Source organism: Triticum dicoccoides, chromosome 4A (genome assembly GCF_002162155.2).
Source record: "Triticum dicoccoides isolate Atlit2015 ecotype Zavitan chromosome 4A, WEW_v2.0, whole genome shotgun sequence".
Lineage (NCBI taxonomy): Eukaryota > Viridiplantae > Streptophyta > Magnoliopsida > Poales > Poaceae > Triticum > Triticum dicoccoides.
The window spans coordinates 607,522,365-607,542,859 of NC_041386.1; the positions used below are offsets into that span (position 1 = coordinate 607,522,365).

The 20,495-nt window shown below is 45.7% G+C and overlaps 1 protein-coding gene across 2 annotated transcripts; it reads right to left on the reverse strand.

The window, feature by feature from the left end:
- Positions 1 to 128: 128 nt before the first annotated feature.
- LOC119287283 (putative disease resistance protein RGA3) lies at positions 129 to 7,198 on the reverse strand. 2 transcript variants are annotated; one of them, XM_037566799.1, is made up of 5 exons: positions 7,000 to 7,198; positions 2,186 to 5,649; positions 1,428 to 1,696; positions 1,115 to 1,185; positions 129 to 1,008 (listed from the first exon to the last, which is right to left on the reverse strand). In XM_037566799.1, the coding sequence occupies exon 2, from the start codon at positions 5,637 to 5,639 to the stop codon at positions 2,244 to 2,246; it is 3,396 nt and encodes a 1,131-aa protein (XP_037422696.1). In that variant the 5' UTR covers positions 5,640 to 5,649; positions 7,000 to 7,198; the 3' UTR covers positions 129 to 1,008; positions 1,115 to 1,185; positions 1,428 to 1,696; positions 2,186 to 2,243. The 2 variants fall into 2 exon arrangements, with proteins under 2 accessions (XP_037422696.1, XP_037422697.1); XM_037566800.1 differs by lacking the exons at positions 129 to 1,008; positions 1,115 to 1,185; positions 1,428 to 1,696 and having other exon boundaries at positions 2,541 to 2,623; positions 2,712 to 5,649.
- Positions 7,199 to 20,495: the final 13,297 nt, after the last annotated feature.

Sequence of the window (20,495 nt, forward strand, 5' to 3'; positions counted from 1 at the left end):
TAAACGTGCATCAACCAGCTTGCGCTCAGATCTTGTGCAGATTATATATCAAGCACCCGAATAGAACAGATGGCCCTCGGAAACAATCTGATCGAATCCAAGGTAGGATTAATTGTTGCACTTGCATGTAGTAGGGATGTAACAAGAGCTATATATGTGTGGGAACACAACAAAACTGCTAATCGGCTAGTAGTCACCTACACAGCACGCGGCGGTTTGCCGACCAGGTCGTCTCAACACATCAAGGACAGCGCGAAGAGCCATGGTCGCCTTTTTTTAAAAAAAAAAAATCCAATCTATTCATCTTCAATCATAGTAGTACAACGAAAACTAGAAATACTAAAAATTACATCCAGATCCGTAGACCACCTAGTGACGACTATAAGGACTGAAGCGAGCCGAAGGCGCGCCGCTGTCATCGCCCCTCCCTCGCCGGAGCCGGGCAAACTTTGTTGTAGTAGACAGTCGGGAAGTCGTCGTGCTAAGGCCCGGTAGAACCAACACACCAGAACAGCAACCGCCGCGGATGAAGAGTGTAGATCAAAAGGATTCAACCTGAAAACGAACGAAGACGAACGACGAACAGATCTGAGCAAATCCACCAAAGACAGATCCGCCGGAGACACAACTCTACACGCCCACCGACGATGCAAGACGCATCACCGGAACGGGGGCTAGGGGGAGAGACATTTATTCCATCTTCAGGGAGCCGCCACCGTCTCGCCTTCCTGAGCAGGACACAAACCCTCACAAAGCTCGAAAAAAGATCTAAAAACGGAGCCCTCCCACCGGCAAGGGCCGAGATCCACTCCGCCTTCATGGCCATACGGCCACCGGAGACGGGATGGACCGGTGCCGGCGCCGGTGGGAGGCAGAAAGCTGGGGTTCTTGGAGGCGGCGGCTAGGCGTGCGTCCGTGTTGTATTTAGCCATGGTCGCCTTGCCGACATGGCCAAATCTGAATCCTCCCTCTTTCTTCCTGTACAACATGTTGTTTACCTCCCCTGAGCTGCACCATACACACACACATACGCCATCAGTCCAGTCTGTATCGGTTCAGTTTGGTAGACGACATCAGTTCCATGGTATGAAGCAAATGCAGATGCAAAGCTTACCGGTCGTGCTGCTCCAGGCATCGTCCACCGTCAGCAGCGCCATCCGGATCAAACATCCCGCCGCGCATATCCTGCAACCAGTTCGTGGCACCTTTTCTCAGAGGCAAGAATGTATATATACCAACTCTGATCGCAATACTAGAATTCCCTTCTTGGTACAGAACTATCAAGAATCAATCTTGAATTCTCGCACGAGGTGGCAAACGAAAGGTGTATAATTGTCAAACTAAATAGGCCTGACAGTGTTCCATTTTCTACATACCCAGCAACAACGGTTCAGTTAGTACCAAAGGTTCAGCAACAAGTTGACTACCTTGGTGAGGACGGTCTCCTCCAGATCGGAGTCCGAGAGCCCAACAGCAACACAGAAGACCGGAACAGAGTCCGAGAGCCCTTCATGTGCGCGCGCCGTCAGTCTCCTACTCCTTGATCTCCCTGAGCTTCCCTTCCTCAAGAACTACTGACTATCCTGGGTGCACTCTGCACCAGCCAGCCAGAGTTTATCCATGCACCATATCTGCGGGCCATGCATGGAGCAAACGATCTTTAGCTCACCATGCTGCAACCTTGCTTCCCAGAACTCTGACAAGGGTTCCACATCACAAAGTATTAGAAACTAGTCACAGAAATTGGAATCTGTAAAGTAAATGAAAGAACAAAACAGGAATTGGAAAGGAGAGATTGCAGATATAAGTGCCACTGTTCGTTCATACTAGGAATGATTGATAGAATGCCTAGGCCATTAGCAGACATGAATTTTAGCACCAAAAAAAAAAAAGAAAACAAATCAATTCAGCCCACAATTTCAAGAATTACAAAATAAAGTACTGTAATCAACACCTAGACATTAATATCATCACCATCCATACAAACCAACAGACCAATCAACATTTTGCACAATGTTTCTAATACTTCCACCTTTTGGTTGGACTAGCTGCCAAACCATTGGCAACCATCTAACAATGTGTATCACCGAGCTCCAGATTCTAACATTTGTGGTTCTGTAATGGATCCTCTTCTAATATACATTCAAATAGTACAAACTAGAGAGAGAGCAGAAAGCATGCTTACAGAGATATTATTTGTAGTACAGAGGCAGAGGCAAGCAGTGGGAACAGATACATGGTACTCAAATTTGGTGGTTTGAAGACGATGAAGCAGCATTAATTGACAGGTTTTGGACTGTCTTCCCATTAAGCCGAATGTATGGAACATGAGAGATGTTCAGCCAATCTGATCCTCCAGGTTTGAAATTGTCTTCCATGACGAAGCCATCCATAATCAATTCTTGGAGGTTCTGTGGCACAACTCCTTCCAGCGACAGGGGTTTTGTCTCCCTGATACTAAGTACTTTTAAGGAGGTAAGTCTGTTTAGTGTAGAAGGGAGTCGTTGCAGAAAATAGCAGTAAGCAAACTCGATTTTTTTGACAGATATTAGTTGTCCAAACCACTCCTCCTGCTCTGGGGTAAAATGAAGGGCCTCCAGATAAAGGATGCACAGAGCACACACTGAGGGGACAAAAAAGTTCTTATTTAGCAAGCTAATATCTGTAACTATACTGCTAAGATGAAGTAAATCCTGCTCATCTTGTCTAACCGATTGGTCTTGTAATTCAGTAAGAATGCCAGGACAACCAAGAACATCAATATCCCTGAGGTTGGGAAAACATTGTAGCCCATCAATCAAACGTAGAGATCCACATTTTCGAAGATGTAGATAATCCAGTGACTTCAACTGATGCCCAGAGAATAGCAGTGGGTGATCACAGTAAGATATCCTTAATTTTTTGAGACATGCTAATAGTCCTACATATTGTGGCAGTGCCTTGGCAAAGTTCCCACAAGCTGAAATGTTAAGTTCTGACAATGAAGATATGGATGATAGGTTGGGCACTTTTTCCAGTAAAGGACAATTGTGAAGTTCAAACCTTGTGAGATGTGGAAGGAGAGGGCCATGATCTTCTGCATGTGACCAATCTATCCAAGATGTCATCGAAGAAACTTTTAAGTCCTCCAAATTTGGGAGGCAACCAAAATGTGTTCCATCAACATGCTTCACCGATGGCAAGTTATCGAGAGTGAGATGCTTGAGTGAAGCGAATTTTCCAAATGGCGGAAGTACAGCTAGAAGTCGGCAGCTTCCAACATGAATAGACTGCAGTTTTGTGAAGATGTGGCCTTGCAAGATCCAGCTAGGTAAAGTTGTGGCCCTGTAACCTTCGATCATGAGCTCTTGAAGATTTGAGTGTGGCTGCAATCCTTCAAGTACATATTTGGATACATTTCTCCCCTTCAACACCAAGGCTTCAAGGTGTTTCTTCCCACTCATATTGGCATCGGCTGCCTCAAGTGTGTTCTTAATGACGTGGATATTGCTTATGCAAATTTTCCCAGATAGCTCTTGCATGTTTTTCAATTCATTTATCATGAATCCGTTTCTCTTTCCAACACTGAAGTTCTCCAATTCTTGAAGTTGACTCAGTTGCCCAATACCAGGAATCAAAGAGAGAGCTGTAGCGTCAACATACAAGTGCCGCAAATTGGCAAGTGTATTAACACTTTCAGGAATAGAATTGCGGGTATATCCACGGAGGTATAAAGCATGAAGATTACAAGGGAAGTTGCGCAAATTATTGACTCTTGTGAAAGAAAGATCAAAGAACCTCAATTTCTTTAAGGATGAAATGTGGGCAGGCATATTTGTCAGCACCTCCAAATAAGATAAGTCTAACACTCGAATGCTTCTTGAGTTGGCTAACATATTGTCAACAACATCACAAATTTCAGTACTGTCACAATGACCAAACAGTAAGATTGTCCGCAGATTTTTATACTTGTTGAGTTCATGAATGTGCAGTTGATTACTAACTTGCAGAGCCAAATGGCGAGCAGTTGGTGATGCTCTGCGTGAGGTCTCTTTGTGGAGAAAACATTCATATGAAGAAACACCAATCGCCAGAGCCCGTACTAGATCGTGCATAGTGTACCTCCTTTTATCAAATGTAGCCTGGAAAAATGATCTTTGCACAAGTTCATCAAACAATTTACCTCCAATGTCCTCTAATCTAGTGCCACCAGATTCACTCTGTTCAATGAAATCGTGAGAAATCCACATATTGACCAATCTATCTTTATCAAACAAGTAATTTCCTGGAAAAATCGAACAGAAAGCGAAGCACTGCCTTTGTCTAGGCTGTAGATCTTGATAACTAATTCCCATGTATGGAAGGATTTCACAAAGAACTTCACTCAGGTCCCACCAATCGCTCTCAAGGATGCTTCTCCACTGGTGTATGGTAAATCTGGATCTTAACAGATTTCCCATTACTTTTGCTGCTAATGGCAAGCCATCTAGTTTTTTTGCTATTTGCTCACCAATTAGCAGAAGAGTCTGATTGTTCTCTGCCACAGGACCGGTGGTGCCAAAAGCATAATACTGGAAAGCTGACCAAAAACTCTCCCATGGCAAAGGTGCTAGTGGAACTTGACACATTGTTGCTACTGTGTCTGCAACCCTTTTGCTTTGTGTTGTGACAAGAATTACACTTCCCGGTACTTCACCAGCTATGGCAGTAAGCAAACTACTCCACTGATCACACATCTCATCCCAAACACTATCAAGCACAAGAAAGAATCTTCCATGCTGGATGACAATTTGAATATTGTTGACAACTGTCTCTATACTATCAGCACGGTCAAAAGATGAATCATTTCCTTTTATGGAGCACAATATCTCCTGCAACGTCCTTTTCACTCCGAAATGTTTTGAAACATACACCCATGCTCTGTGCCCAAAGTGACCCTTCACATTTTCATGATTGTAAATGACTTGAGCAAGGGTTGTCTTCCCAACCCCGCTCATACCAACAATTGGGATGACATCAACACCACCAATGGTGTACCTTGCCCCATGTTTTGCTCTTATGCTGCTGGATTCTGGCTCAGAGCCAGATGAACCTAAAATAACTCTCAGTATCAACTCTAGAACTTCATCGCGTCCAAACAGCTTGACATCAACTGGAACACGAGAAGTAGTCTCTCCCCCAGCTCCCTCCTTGATGGATGATGAACTACTCTGCCTCAAGAGCTCCAGAAATGTGTTGGAGGTTGCACAAAGGTGATCTAGCTTCTGCACAACATATTCAAGCCTGTTCATGCCCTCATCAGGTACAACCAAACTTTTAAGGGCCCTAATCGATGACGAAACGAGCTCGCTCATCTTGCGTTTTCCAAGGACTGTGTCTTGACAATCAAATCTGTCAAGCACATCCTCCGCTTCATAGGCAGCATCATGGAGGTTCCTTAGCCACTTGTTAAGACTAGTGCTGGTAATAAGCTGGTTATCAGCGACCTCGGTTATGGCCCTCACCATGGTGAGGCTTGTGTGGAGTTTGGTCAAAAGTTCTTCAGTAGCATGGCTCAGATTATAGTTGCTCTCGAGGAAGTCAATCACCTTGTCAACAGCACGCTGGATAACTGCTGATGAGAAACCACCAGCAACCTGCTCTGCAGCTGCAGACATCATGATTTGAAACCTGCAATAATGATAGAATGTGTTAGCATGTCGGTTAGTCTGTATGCAGTTGTGGAAGTTGTCTCCTATATAAAGGAAAAGATGAACAGATAAAACTGATGAGCTCAATCCGGCAAGAGATTTTTACTTGACTGTAAGGATTACTTAATGTTGAAAGGTACCCTTTCAAGCACTTTGCCATGAGATGATTTTTTCTACACGTATGAGTTGTGTCCTATATAAAGGAAAAGACGAACAGATAAACTGATGAACTCAATCTAGCAAGGGGTCTTTACTTGACTACTGTAAGGATTACTTAATGCTGAAAGGTACCCTTTCAAGCACTTCGCCATGAGATCAATTTATATATGCAGGTTTCATAGGCAGTACCAGAGATATGCTCTTTTAGTCCTACAAATGAATGGTGATTGTCACAGCCAAATATTTTTCAGTAAGTCGACAAGCTAGTTGGTCACCTGTACAGAAATGTGGTCATTGATCGAGTCGGATACCCCCTTCAATATATATTCTTTGAACAATTTAATCACCTAAGAAAGTAACCAACTCCCAAATTTTTTTACTCTGAAGAACATGACACGATATAGTTTTTAGCGGTGACCTATTTACAATCTAACCAATGTCAACAAACAACACCCAAAGGAACATTGCCAAGGAGTTTCTATGCACGAGTTCCCCTGTTCTTGAGTAAACTTTAGTCCCAGCGCGCCTGAAAAGAAATTGTAAAAATTGGCTTCTGTATAGTCTTGTTAAAATACTTAAAATACTAGATGGTCCGGAATTTAGTCATAGGCACTTGCTAGTCTGCATACCTTGGTTATCTCTCCCTTTGTTTTCCCAAGAAGGGCATGCTAAGTATAAAGCTAAAATTCTTTACCGGTGAAGCTCTAGGATTGTGTTCAATATACATAAATTATTTCATCTTAGTAGCTATTATGTGCAAAATTTCTTGTTCTTGTGGTGTCTATAAAAATTAGGGAGGATGTACATGTATGTTAATGAATGTAGGAAAACTTAATTAGATGCAATCTTCTCAAGAAATGAGCAGAGCATAGAAGGAATTAAGAAATTTCAGGAAAAATTAGGCTTCAACAGATGCAATCTTCACAAGAAATGCTTAATTTAACATCACAGTCTTTCATAATGAAGCGTACTATCTATCAAAGGTTTCCTCACAAATTTCCCTGAACTCCAAGAGCTCCCATGTCAGACTGTCAGTACCCACTCCGACCCACCTCCTCCGGCAATCCCGAGCTGCCTCGACTTCTTCTTCGAGGTCGCCAGTGCGCAGCAAGCCGCCGACGGTACAGGATTGGGGGGTGAGGGGAGAAAGAGAGAGGGAGGGAGGGGGCACCTGCGAGAACGAACGAGAGAGGACGCCGGCCTCGGAGTGGCAGTGCACGGGCCAGCGACGACGTTCCTGGACAGCAGAGTCGAGAAGGGCTGGGAGCTGGGGCTTCTCCGGCGGGAGAATGCGGCGGCGGCGGCGGGTGCTCGGGCGGCAACGGCGATGGTGAGTGGCAGCCAAGTATAGTAGTCCAGGACTAGGAGTTGTTATCCTTTTTCTCGTGTCAGTTTTGCAGCGTCGAGAGGGTTTTATTTCCTGGCCTTTTGACATCGACACATCCTACGCGGTTGCCAAAATCGCGTGCCTAATTTTCCTTATTGACTCTAATTTTTGAAAAATGTTCTGATCTATTAGAGCATCTACAGCCGGAGTTGGCAAATCCGGCTCCCTATACATCCGCGGACGTGTCGGGCCACGTCCGCGGACACTGATTGGACACTCCCTAAATCCGCGCCTCCACACCCACGTATCTCATATTTCGAACCCTATGGGCGTGTTTGGATGCCCGCATCGAGCCAACCAGGCCCCCGCGGGAAGGGAGAAGCCTGTTTGGTTGCCTGGTTTTTCTGTTGGGCCTGCATCGCACGTTTCTCAAAGCAGCCCACAGCCTGGCTCGCCGGAAACACTCGGATCAGGCTGAGTGCGGCGCGAGGTCGCACGGGCGGAGCGAGGCGAGGGCGAGGGGGATGGCGGGAGATGGAAATATGGCGCGCCGTCCCTGCGCCAAATTAGCCTCACCCCCCTTTCACTCGCTCACCCATAGCCACTGCCCCCCTTTCTTCGCTACTGCCTCACCACCGGCGGCGGCTGCGATTTCAGATCTGCGATATAGGCGGCGGCGGTGGCAGAAGAGGCGGCGGCGTTTGCAGCGGATCTGGTGCTCCCCTTGTTGTTGGCCACCGTCTGGTCGACCTAGTCTGTGCCATGGCCCCCCTACGCTGTCCTCGTCTCCGATGCCGGTAGCAACACCCCCTCCCCCTTTGTTAGCTCGGCGGTTAGGCCTTTAAGCTAGGTGTAGGATCAATTTCCCACTGAACGAACCGTCGATGTCGACTAGGTTATGAACGCACGGATGAGGCTGATAATCCAGGCAGCAGCACTGATTAGTGTGATTCAGGCATGGGTCATGTTCATGCACCAGAGAGTTGTTTGTCGTGCTGGGAGACCTTTGATCCGCTATGGTCCATTGTTTCCCCGGGAATAGGAGAGGATCCAAAATCTGAACTACATCTACAACTGCAATGACACCGAGGCTCTGTGGATGCTTAGAATGAAAAGAGCACCATTTGCCCAGGCTTGTCAAGACCTCCAGGAGCAGGGGCATGTTACAAGATAGCATCAACACCAATGTCGAAGAGTAAGTGGCCATGTTCCTCCATGTTGTTGGCCATAACCAGAGGTTCAGCGTCATTCACAACACGTTCAGGAGATCAATGGAGACCATCTCTAGGTACTTCAAGCAGGTGCTTTTTGTTGTTGGGGAGCTTAGAGGAGAGATGATCAGGAGACCATCTGGCCAGACTCCACCCAAGATTCGCGGAAGCCCAAGATGGTATCCATACTTCAAGGTGAGCATTGACAATATACACTTTTCATGGCTTGATATGCTTGTATTGTTCAGGTTCAGCACTAACACAGGCTAGTGATGCCATTTTCAGGATTGCATTGGGGCAATAGATGGTACTCATGTCACTGCCAGAGTTCCTAGGTCACAGTCTGTAGCGTACAGGGGGAGGAAGCACTACACAAGCTGCTGTTGACTTTGATCTGAAGTTCACATATGTGTTGGCTGGCTGGGAAGGGCCAGCGCGTGATGCAAACATTCTCACTGACAGCATAAGTCGACCTGATGGGATCAACATCCCCGACGCCAAGTTCTACCTTGGAGATGCTGGCTATGCATGTCGGCCGGGTATTCTTCCACCCTTCAGGAAAACAAGGTACCATCTCAACGAGTTCTCTGGTAGGAACTTTCCTAGGACTGCACAGGAGCTGTTTAATCTCAGACACTCCAGCCTTAGAATAACTGTTGAGAGGGCATTTGGAGCTCTAAAGAATAGGTTTAAGATCCTGGATCAGAAGCCATTCCACCCATACTCCACTCAAGTTAAGCTAGTTCTTGCTTGTTGCATTCTGCATAACTGGATCCTCTAGTGAGGCTTTGATGAACACGTGCCTGAGGAGGAAGAGGTCGAGCCTGACGATGTTGTTAGCTCTGGCCATGGTGTAGAGGCATTTGACAATAACGCTTGGAAGAACAAAAGGTTGGAGTGGGCAGAGGCAATGTGGCTTAACAGAGGTCAGTGCAGGATTTGAAGAAGAGGAAGAAGAAGCAGCAGCAGCAGCGGAAGCACAGAAGAAGAGGAAGAAGAAGCAGCAGCAGCAGCAGAAGCAGAAGAGGAAGATGAAGCAGCAACACTGATGAACTATCCCCTATTTAGCCAATGGCTCTTAATAATTTGAACTATCATTTAATTGTAGTTAGGATGAACTGTCATTTGTTTAACTAGCTGGCACTATGTTCAGATTGTGTGTGGTAAGGTCACCACTAGTTAGAAGTGGTGACAACACCTTATGCAGGTTGCAACCAAACACCATGTCATATGTGCATCTAATGCAATGCGGGCAACCAGACGCCGGGTCAAAAATGGTTGTCTCATGTAACTAGGGGCATGCAGGCAACCAAACTATGTGCATCTGGTTTTTTTTAGCCTGCATCCCCTCAAACCGGCTCAATAGAGCCAGGCTCGCTGGGCCAGACTGAATCTGCAATGTAACCAAACACGCCCTATATTCCTACAAATTCATGCAACTAGTACATAGATCACGAAACGATCAAAATCGACAGGAAACAGACATATAAACTGGTACTCAGGGTTTAGGGTTACGGTTTAGGGCATAATTCACATAAACATCACCAAACAGGCAAGTCACACAGTTCAACGATTTGACACATTGTAACTACATACTAGAACTAGATTATAAACAGGAGAGGGCGAGCTTCACCACTTCCTCGCCGACCCTTTGCCCTTCCGGTCACCGGCGCAGCTGTAGGAGCTCACAGCAGGAGGGGGGGTTCCACATTGGAGCCGTCGGACCCGTCGAAGGAGGAGGAACTGGAGATGACGATGTAGCATTGCAAGCATCGGACCATGCGGTCTTGCTTGCGCTTGAACTTGGCCACCCTCGCCGCCTATGCCGCTGCCTCCGCCGCATCCCGCTCGGATTGCTCAATGTGGTCAGAGCTGCTTGGCGTTGATCCTCCGGAACCGCTGGGCCTTCATCTCCGCCTCAATAAGTGACCGACGGCACACCCACTCGAGGAGACGGTACTCCTCATCGGGCACTGGCATCACACGGCGGCGGTGGGCGAACTGCGCAGACGCGTCAGACCCGCCCCATCTCCCTTGCCCTATGCCTCTCACGGCGGGCGGCACGTGCCTCCGACTCCGGAGTCCGCATCCGCGGCGTCAGCGGAGCGGGCACTAGAACCCACCGCTGCCTGTGCAGAGCAGCGGCCAGAGGTGGAGAAGGCCGTCGGGCAGGAGGAGTAGATCAGATAGGCCTCGCAGATCCGCATGCGGGGCAGGAAGGGCCGCCACCGGCGTTGGCACTGCCGCGGCGACAGGTGGCGTTGCACTAGACCCGAAGTTGCCACCCGTATCGACCCGCGGGTGCTCGAGCGCAATATGGAGCGCTAGCTCCTCGTCTCCGGAGCTGCTGCCGGATTGGCTGCCGGTGCTGGACATGCTTGTCGGCGCTAGGGATTTGGCGGGTTGGGGAAACGGAGGCGTCGGGGAGCGGAGCGGAGTGAGTTAGGGTTTCTTCCAAACGGGGGATTTTGTAGGGTTGGGGTGTGCCGGGCTGACGTGGTGGACGTGCCCGGGCGTGCCCGGGCCGCCTCATATCCGCCCTACATTTGGGACGGATATGACGGGTGCCGGTCAGCCTGGGCGTTAGAGGTCCGTTTGAGAGCTCCGATTGGATCGGTTTTTTGTGACCGGTCAGTGACCGGACGGCCTGCCTGGGCGTTTGAGACGGATATAGGGCGCCCGACTGTAGATGCTCTTATAAAATTGGAAAACATTTTGCGCCGCTTAGACGCTCTCCGTCGTTGGATGGGATAAGGACCCCACGTCACCCAGCAACAACACATGCTTGGTGGGTTCCACACAGTGCTCCCTCCTGACTCGGCCTTATCCCCTCACACGGTGTCTCTTTCATTCGTCCCTCTTCTCGCATGAACACACAGGGGGGGACCTGCACCACCACCATAGGGAAGCCGTCCGTCCCTTTTTTGGCTCAACATTGGCGAGCTCGGGCGCACGGCCCCACAGCACCACCATGGAATCCGCTCTGTTTCATACATCTAACTCCACCACGATGAGCCGACCTCCCCCCTAGAAGCTGCAACCAGTTGAGACAGAAGCTGCAACCGTTGTCAGATTTTGCTACTACCGGTGATGGATTTGCTACATCCATCACGACGGAGCTACGACTTGCTACGGCTGTGACTTTTTTGTTGCAACCATCCTCAGATTTTGCTACATCCATCATGGCGGAGATACAACCCGCAATAGCGGCGATGATGAATTGTTGCAATCGTTGTTGAATTTTTCTACTACCAGTGAGGAATTTTGCTACATCCATCATGGCAGAGCCACGACCCATGACGGTGGCGACGACAAATACACTGCAACCGTCGTCTTTTTTTGCTACGATCAAGAATCTTTATTGCTACATCTATTCAACAATGTTGACTCTTGCCCATCACCTGCGCATCCGCATGCAGCGAGCCTCGACGGCAAGGGGCGACGACGGCGCATCAGGGTGCTGCAACCATGGAGCTCGACGCCAGGAGTTGCAACCCAACCGACGGGGAGTTGCAACCCGTCAACGGCAGACTGTAACCAAAATTGACGAGCGGTGGGAGTTTCTTCGGCGAGCAACGAAGGGGCAGAGGAGGGTCTTCGAAGTGCCGGGGTGCGAGTCGCCGTTGCCTCGGTGGAGCCGCACATGGGAGATCAAGTCTTGTGGTGCAGAGACGGGGGATTTCCCGTGTACAAAAAGACGAAGTCTGCGTGCAGCAATCAGACGGTCTCGCATGATTTTGAATCTTAAGCGTGCTAGGCGGCATTTTTGTCCGATCGGCCGGCGCTTAATAGCCACCTATAAAATTTATCCAAAATACAAAGCGCCATTAAACATAATACAAATTACTCCCTACTTCCTGAAATCTTAAGCGTCTAAGGTTTTCCAAAATATTCCAAAATCTAAGACGTGCTAGCACTCAGTTCAAATATTCTCTCTTGTACACTTAGAGTAAGTTAACCATTGCTAATTATGGATCAACCAACATAAAGTATGTCAAATTATTGTTGTTCAATAATTTGCTATCGGTCTTTCATAGGTCTCCAAAGTACATATAATTTTTGATTGTTCCATTCTGTTATATTATCATTTTTGAATGTTTTACAATCATTTTATAGCAACTTTATATCATTTTTTGGGGCTAACCTATTGACATAGCGCCCAGTGCCAGTTACTAGTTTTTGCTTGTTTTTACATCACAGAAAATCAATACCAAACGAAGTTCAAACACAGTGAAACTTTTTAAAGATTTTTTCTGGACCAGAAGACACCAGATGGGCCAAAGAAGTACCAAAGGCGGGTTCCGATGGGAGCATAACCCACCAGGGCGCGCCCAGGTGGGTTGTGCCCACCTCGGCGGCCTCCCGCATCGCCTCTTCGCCCTATAAATACCCAAATATTCAAGAAACCCTAGGGGAGTCGACGAAACACAATTCCAGCCACCGCAAGTTCCGGAACCACGAGAACCAATCTTAACACCATCACGGAGGGGTTCATCATCCTCATTGGTGCATCTTCGATGGTGCATGAGTAGTTCACCATAGACCTATGGGTCCGTAGTCAGTAGCTAGATGGCCTTCTCACTCTCTTTTAAATCTCAATACAATGGTCTCTTAGAGATCTATTTGATGTAACTCTATTTTGTGGTGTGTTTATTGGGATCCGATGAACTTTGAGTTTATGATCAGATCTATATCCATGAATATCATTTGAGTCTTCTTTGATCTCTTATATGCATGATTATTTATAGCCTTGTATTTCTTCTTCGAATCTTTGGTTTAGTTAGGTTGACTAGATCGATTTTTTTGCCATGAGAAGAGGTGTTTTGTGATGGGTTCGATCGTGCGGTGTTCTTTTCCAGTGACAGAAGGGGCAGCAAGACACGCATATATCGTTGCTATTAAGGATAACAAGATGGGGGATATTCCTACATGAATAGATCTCGTCTACATCATGTCATCGTTCTTATTGCATTACTCCATTTCTCCATGAACTTAATACACTAGATGCATACTGGATAACAGTCGATGTGTGGAGTAATAGTAGTAGATGCAGGCAGGAGTCGGTCTATAAATCTTGGACGTGATGCCCATATATTGATCATTGCCTTGGATATCGTCATAATTATTCAATCTTCTATCAATTATCCAACCGTAATTATTTACCCACCGTGTGCTATTTCTTGAGAGAAGCCACTAGTGAAGTCTACGGCCCCCGGGTCTATTCTCTATCATATTTGCTTTGAGATCTATTTTTATTTGCTTTTGTTTTTAGATCTATTATTTCAACAATGGTATTTCCCTCAGTGATGAGACCAAGATTATTGAACCAGTAGGAGAACGATGCAACACTACGTAAACGATACCTGCACACAAAGAACAAATACTTGCAACCCGATGTGTTAAAGGGGTTGTCAATCCCTTTCGGGTAACGGTACCAGAAATTGTCAAGATGACGAGATAAAATTATAGTAGATTGATAGATGCAAATAAAAGAAAATAAAAGTCAGCGATGTATTTTTGAGTTTTTGATAATATAGATCTAAAAATAAAAGTGAATAAAAAACATATCTCGAAGGAAAATATGATAAAGAAGAGACCCGGGGCCGTAGATTTCATTAGTGGCTTCTCTCGAGAAAAAAGCATACGGTGGGTAAACAAATTATTGTTGGACAATTGATAGAACTTCAAAGCAGTGATCATTATATAGGCATCATGTCCAAGATTAGTAGACCGACCCTTGCCTGCATCTACTACTTACTCCACACATCGACCGCTATCCAGCATGCATCTAGTGTATTAAGTTGATGGAGAAACGGAGTAATGCAATAAGAACGATGACATGATGTAGAAAAGATCTATTCATGTAGGAATATACCCCGTCTTGTTATCCTTAATAGCAACGATACATATGTGTCATTTCCCCTCTTGTCACTGGGATTGTGCACCGTAAGATCGAACCCATCACAAAGCACCTCTTCCCATGGCAAGAAAAATTGATCTAGTCAGCCTATAAACCAAAGATTCGAAACAGAAATACGAGGATATAAGTAATCATGCATATAAGAGATCAAAACTCAAATAACTTTCATGGATAAAAACATAGATCTGATCATAAACTCAAAGTTCACCGGATCCCAACAAACACACTGCAAAAAGAGAGTTACATCGAATAGATCTCCAAGAGACCATTGTATTGAGAATCAAAAGAGAGAGAGAGGAAGCCATCTAGCTACTAACTATGGACCCGTAGGTCTACAATGAACTACTCACGCATCATCGGAGAGGCACCAATGAGGATGATGAAACCCTCAGTGATGGTGTCTAGATTGGATATGTGGTTTCTGGAACTTGCGGCGGCTGGAATTGTTTTTTGTTGACTCCCCTAGGGTTTCTGGAATATTGGAGTATTTATAGAGCAAAGGGACGGTGCGAGAGGCGGCCGAGGTGGGCAGAACCCACCAGGGCGCGCCTGGGCCCCCAGGCGCGCCCAGGTGGGTTTTGCTCCCCTCGGAGCCCCCCTCTGGTACTTCTTTGGCCCAGCAGGTGTCTTTTGGTCCAGAAAAAATCACCAAAAAGTTTCGCTGCGTTTGGACTCCATTTGGTATTGATTTTATGCGAAGTAAAAAATAAGCAAAAAACAACAACTAGCACTAGGCACTATGTCAATAGGTTATTCCTAGAAAATGATATAAAGTTTCTATAAAATGATTGTAAAGCATCCAAGAATGATAATATGACAGCATGTAACAATCAAAAAATATAGATACGTTGGAGACGTATCAATTACCCGTAGAGGGACTGACAACCCCACATAAGCGTCGGGTTGTAAGTATTTGTTCTTTGTGTGTATGTACAATTTACATGGTCTCCTACTAGATTGATAAGCTTGGTTTCATAACCGAGAGAAATACCTACGTAGCTGTACTGCGTCATCCTTTTCCTCTTTGGGGAAATACTGACATAGTTCAAGGACATCAGTCTTGCACTAATTTCGAGCCAAAAGCGTACATGCCCTACATAATGGGAGAGGAAGTACATCGAGGTCTCTAGACCACCGCATGATCACTACCCCTGCCAAAACGAGCCTCCAACATGCTCATGTTGCTACTCCCCTATCAAAGCCATCTTGACCTTGTCGATGATTGTCAGAAAGTCTTTGTGCACATGCCCCTAAGGACTAGTGCCATGAGGCTGCAATCGCACCCATTGAACCCTTGAATAGATCTGAAGCAACTGACATCAAATCTCACTTTTGTGCATGCACAACGAGAAACTCTAACCTTGCTACCCCAAGAAGGTGGTTAAAATCTACATCAGAGCTCCGTCAACTACGTCTAGATGAACAAACTTGAGGATGATCGGAATATGGAAGACAAACTCATAGAAGAAACATCGCCATCTGCATGGCGACCCTTCGCTGCGAAGAGCATCTACAACCCGAGTCCTCAAATCTACCCCAAAGCACGGGCGGGATGCCTGGTCAGTGACCGGGCGCAAAATTGCAACCCAACTTGACCTCACAAATCCGTCCAAAATGTCCCGATGGACTTGCACTCCCCATACCTGACCCATATCTAGGGCGGATTGGGAACGCCCAGACACCCCAATCATTGTTTGGCCAAGAAGATCAACATGCATGTGTTTGCATGTACTTGATGTTTCAAAAATAGGGATTGTGGTTGCAAATGGCAATATTTGAGGCCCGCCCGGTCACTGTCCACGGGCGCATCCGGGTGTGTCCACGGACATATAGGGACCCGGATTAGGAAATTCCTGATGTAGATGCTCTTAGCACAGAAGGGTCACTGGGTGAAAGAGCATGGTGCCCCCGTGTTTGGTTTTGGCAATTGATGACAATCACTATGTACTAATGGTTGCCTTGAGTTATATTTGAAGGATTTGTCCATAGACAATGCTCGAAGACCATATGTTGGCTTGAAGGTTGAAAGAAGGAGATTATGTGAGGACCAAGGTGTTATTCATGGAGTTATCCAAAGATTGGTCTTGTGAGAGTTTGAGCCTATTGTAAGCATGTCTTGAAGAGGAAGATTATGTGAACATTAATGTTTATCTTCAAACATCATCTTAAGGAAGAGAGAAGATGAGATTCAGGGTTGATCAAGACTAAGTAAGAGTGATTCATGTTGATCAACACATAAAGCATAGAAGATATACGAAGTGGGATCAAGTGATCTCATGGTATGATAAGCATTATCCATTACGCTTTGTGTACTAACCTATGATCTATGTGAGGGTTCTTTGTGGGGTTAGATATGTTTCCATGGGCGTGCATGAAAAGGAATATCTCATATCACTCATGGAGGATGACATCAAGTGGTGATCATCATCAAGGTTGCGTTGTGCAAGTTCAAGTGGAGCATCATGAAGAGATCACATGCTTGAAGCTTGCCGTCCATTCTCGTGATAATGGACAGGTGAAGATGTGCCTAAAAGAGGCTCACCCGTAGTGGAGTATTGGGGCAATTCACTAGTCTTCATCGAGTCAGCGCAATCAAGAAAGGTGGTCCAATTTGAGGAGGTCAAGATCATCATCATCTAGCTCAAGTGGATTATGCGCAAGGTAAAGATTTGACCTTGATAGGTTTTCTATTTTAACGGTCTCATGGTGTTAGTTGGGAGACCGGGTTATATGATTAATTGTCGTACTACCAAGGGGGCTCTCCACTGAGTAGCTTGATCGCATCATTCATAGAGAGCTCAAACCATTGGATCCTTTGCATTATATTTCTTGGTTCTTATTTGAATTTTCTCTTTGTGAGTTTTGGAGTTTGTGGTCATCCTAAGGATAAGCTCAAGTTCATTGAAAACGGATTTTGTATGCATCTTGTGTTTTTGATTTGGAGTCTTTGTCGGTTCTTCACTAATGGAGGTTTCACATCCCTTATTTCATTGGCATATTTCTCTTGTTACTTTTGAAGATTCTATCAAGCTTGAGTTTGTCAAAATCAGAGTTCATTTGCAAAAGTCATGGCAGTTTTGGTCTTACTTGTTTCCTTCTATTTTGTTCTTGGCATTCTAGCTGGTAATTAGCTGTACTACTTCTGGTGCAGTATTTTCACTGGTGCGCCGCGGTTACTACGAGAGGCTCTCTGTCACCCTTGTAGAATTTGCGGTAGTACCACTTGCTCCTAGCGGTAGTACCGCTTATGTAGTACTTTCGCTGGAGTACCACACGTACTACCATGAATTTATCTGTTACCCTTCTAGGAATTTGCGGTAGTAGTGCTTGATCTTAGCGGTAGTATCGCTTGTGCGGTACTTCCACTGGAGTACCATGTGTACTACCGTGGAAATTTCTATTACCCTCGGGGTAATTCGTGGTAGTACCGCTTATTAGAGGCGGTAGTACCGCTCCGACAGTACTACCGCTCCAGTTACGCACTGGTCCACTGTGGGTCTCGGCAACTCCTCTGTGATTAGCGGTAGTACCACTCCACCTAGCGGTAGTACCGCTTAAGTCAGTTCTGGAACATAACGATTGGATTTACACCCACTATATAAGGGGGTATTTTCCCATTGTCCCCAATGACTTTGAGCAAGCTTTCTCCTCCATTCTGGACCTCCAAAAGCGTTGCTTTCTCTCTATTCCTCTAATGATTCTTTCATATTTTTGAGGGAAAAGAGAGAGGAGATCTAGATCTACATTATCCATCAACCCATCTCTCCTCTAAGTGAGGGGAACCCTTTGGATCTAGATCTTGGAGTTATTTGTGTTCTCCTTGTTCTTCCTCTCATATTCCTCCATAGATTTCGTTGCTTTGGTGGGATTTGAGAATGTGGGACTTGAGCACTTTGTCTATTCTTGCCATTTCATTAGTTGCATCATTTGAGTTCTTGACGGTGATACATGAAAGTGAAAGTTGAGAAGCTTATTACTCTTTGGTGTTGGGCACCTGGAGCTTGTGCCTGTTGGGAGCTTGGGTGTGTCGTGGAGCTCAATAATTATGGTGTAAAACTCCGGGAAAGCTTCAGGGTCTCCAATTAAGTTGTGGAGATTGGCCTAAGCAATTTGTACGTATTTGGTGACTACCTCCAAGGGCCGCCATTTGTACGGGTTCGATGACGGCTGTCAAGGGTCCCTTAGTGGAATCACGACACCTTGCATTTTGCGAAGGTGTGAGGAGAATATAGTGGCCCCAGTGGCATTTTGGGGAGCATTGTGCCTCCACATTGCTCTAACAGAGATTAGCATCTGCAAGGGTGTGAACTTCGGGATACATCGTCATCTCCTCTTGCCTCGGTTATCTCTTACCCAATCCCATTACTTGTGCATTTACTTTGTGATAGCCTCAGTGCTTCATGTTATATATCTTGCTATCACTTAGCTGTTTATCTTGCTTAGCATAAGTTGTTGGTGCACACAATTGAGCGTAGTGATATGTACTACGCAACCTTCTTCTTGTAGACTCGTGTTGGGCCTCCAAGCGCAGAGTTTTGTAGGACAGTAGCAAATTTTCCTCAAGCGGATGACCTAAGGTTTATCAATCTGTGGGAGGTGTAGGATGAAGATGGTCTCTCTCAAGCAACCCTGCAACCGAATAACAAAGAGTCTCTTGTGTCCCTAACACACCCAATACAATCGCAAATTGTATAGGCGCACTAGTTCGGCGAAGAGATGGTGATACAAGTGTAATATGGATGGTAGATAAAGGTTTTTGTAATCTGAAAATATAAAAACAGCAAGGTAGCAAGTAATAAAAGTGAGCAAAAATGGTATTGCAATGCTTGGAAACAAGGCCTAGGATTCATACTTTCACTAGTGCAAATTCTCTCAATAATGATAACATAATTAGATCATATAAAAATCCCTCAACATGCAACGAAGAATCACTCCAAAGTTCCTATCGTAGAGAACATAAGATGAAATTGCTTGTAGGGTACGAAACCACCTCAAAGTTATTCTTTCCGATCAATCCATTGAGCTATTCCTATAAGCGTCACAAACAACCCTAGAGTTCATAGTAAAATAACACCATATGACACACATCAAATCAACCCTAATGTCACCCAGATACTCCAATGTCACCACAAGTATCCGTGGGTCAAGTATACGATATGCATCAAACAACTTCAGATTCATAATATTCAATCCAACACAAAGAACTTCATGAGCATCCCGAGATTTCTACCGGAGAAAGGAATATGAAAACATGCATCAACCCCTATGCATAGATCACCCTAATGTCACCACGGGAATCCGCAAGTTGATAACCAAAACATACATCAAGTGGATCAACAGAACATCCCATTGTCACCATGGATATCCCATCGCAAGACATACATCAAGTGCTCTCACATCCAAAGATTCAATCCGACATAACATAACCTCAAAGGAAAAGACTCAATTCATCACAAGGAGATAGAGGAGGAGAAACACCATATGATCCAACTATAGTAACAAAGCTCGCGGTACATCAAGATCGTGCCAAATTAAGAACACGAGAGAGAGAGAGAGAGAGAGAGAGAGAGAGAGAGAGAGAGAGATCAAACACATAGCTAGTGGTACATACCCTCTGCCCCGAGGGTGAAATACTCCCTCCTCGTCATGGAGACCGCCGAGATGATGAAGATGGCCACTTGTGATGGTTTCCCCCTCCGGCAGGGTGCCGGAACAGGCTCCCGATTGGTTTTTCGTAGCTACAGAGGCTTGCGGCGGTGAAACTCCCGATCTAGGTTTCTTTCTGGGGGTTTATGGATTTATAGGAATTTTTGGCGTCGGTTTCACGTCAGGGGGTCCACGAGTCAGTGACAAGGCAGGGGGCACGCCCTAGGGGGGTGGGCGCGTCCTCCACCCTTGTCGTTGACTCAGGACTCTTCTGACCCAACTCTTGTGCTTCAGAGGCTTCTTCTGGTCCATAAAAAACTACCGTAAATTTTCAGCTCGTTTGGACTCCGTTTGATATTCCTTTCCTGCAAAACTCAAAAACAAACAAAAAAACAGAAACTGACTCTGGGTTCTAGGTTAATAGGCTAGTCCAAAAATAATATAACATAGCATATAAATGCAGATAAAACATCCAAGATGGATAATATAGTAGCATGGAACAATAAAAAATTATAGATACGTTGAAGACGTATCACCTAGTATATTTAGGTTTTTTGTTTGAC